Raw genomic sequence first — 654 nt, forward strand, 5'->3', positions numbered from 1 at the left:
AAAGCAGGTCGCACGGGAAGTGCAGTCTCCGTCGCATGGAAATGGGTGCTGGGTGGCCACCACAGACCGACCGGAGAGGCAGTGAGCGATCCAGATCTTATGGCCGCGCATCCGCTCCGGACCTTCCAGCTTGCCGGGAGCGCTGAATTCGGCTGGAATGCGCTGCGAGCTGCCCCACCCAGGCTCCAGGGACCGGGACGGCACTGGGACCTCAGCTCCCCGGGGCTCTGAGGGGCCAGATGGGGAGGGGCCGGAGCCGGGGGTCAGGGGCCGGGGAGAACACCCGGAGCTGGGGTCCAGGAAAGAAAGCTGGGGTTCTCGGGGGGACCCCCAGGCTTTCCCAGGAGAGTCTGGGCTGGAGGCCAGTCAATCTGGAGCAGGGGTCTCCCACCTCCCTGAGGCCCGAGTCAACCTGGGGGCTCGGGACACTAAGGTGACCACGGATCGGTCAGGGGCCGGGGCCTCGATGGCCTCGGGGATTTTCCATGTTCTCTCAGGTTCCTCCCGGGCAGAGGCCGCTGAGGACATCAGGGGTCACATGAGGGTCACCAGTGGTGTCTGCAGCCCCTTGAGTCCCCCAGGCAGGCCCAGAGCCCCTCCTCTTGGCGTCCACGAGGCCGTCAGCAGGTGGCGTGGGCGGTGGCCCGCAGCCGC

General features: G+C 68.0%; 1 protein-coding gene across 1 annotated transcript in view; it reads right to left on the reverse strand.

The window, feature by feature from the left end:
* The window catches only part of LAMB2 (laminin, beta 2 (laminin S)), a 13,252-nt gene extending 12,724 nt beyond the window's left edge, over positions 1 to 528 (reverse strand). The window contains exons 1-2 of the mRNA XM_014538986.1: positions 392 to 528; positions 72 to 289 (exon numbers count right to left, since the gene is read on the reverse strand). Of these exons, the coding sequence (XP_014394472.1) occupies positions 72 to 289; positions 392 to 528 (355 nt within the window). The remainder of the gene's footprint in view (positions 1 to 71; positions 290 to 391) is intronic.
* Positions 529 to 654: the final 126 nt, after the last annotated feature.

The sequence above is a fragment of the Myotis brandtii genome, unplaced genomic scaffold (assembly GCF_000412655.1).
Source record: "Myotis brandtii unplaced genomic scaffold, ASM41265v1 scaffold207, whole genome shotgun sequence".
In the NCBI taxonomy this organism is placed as follows: Eukaryota; Metazoa; Chordata; class Mammalia; order Chiroptera; family Vespertilionidae; genus Myotis; species Myotis brandtii.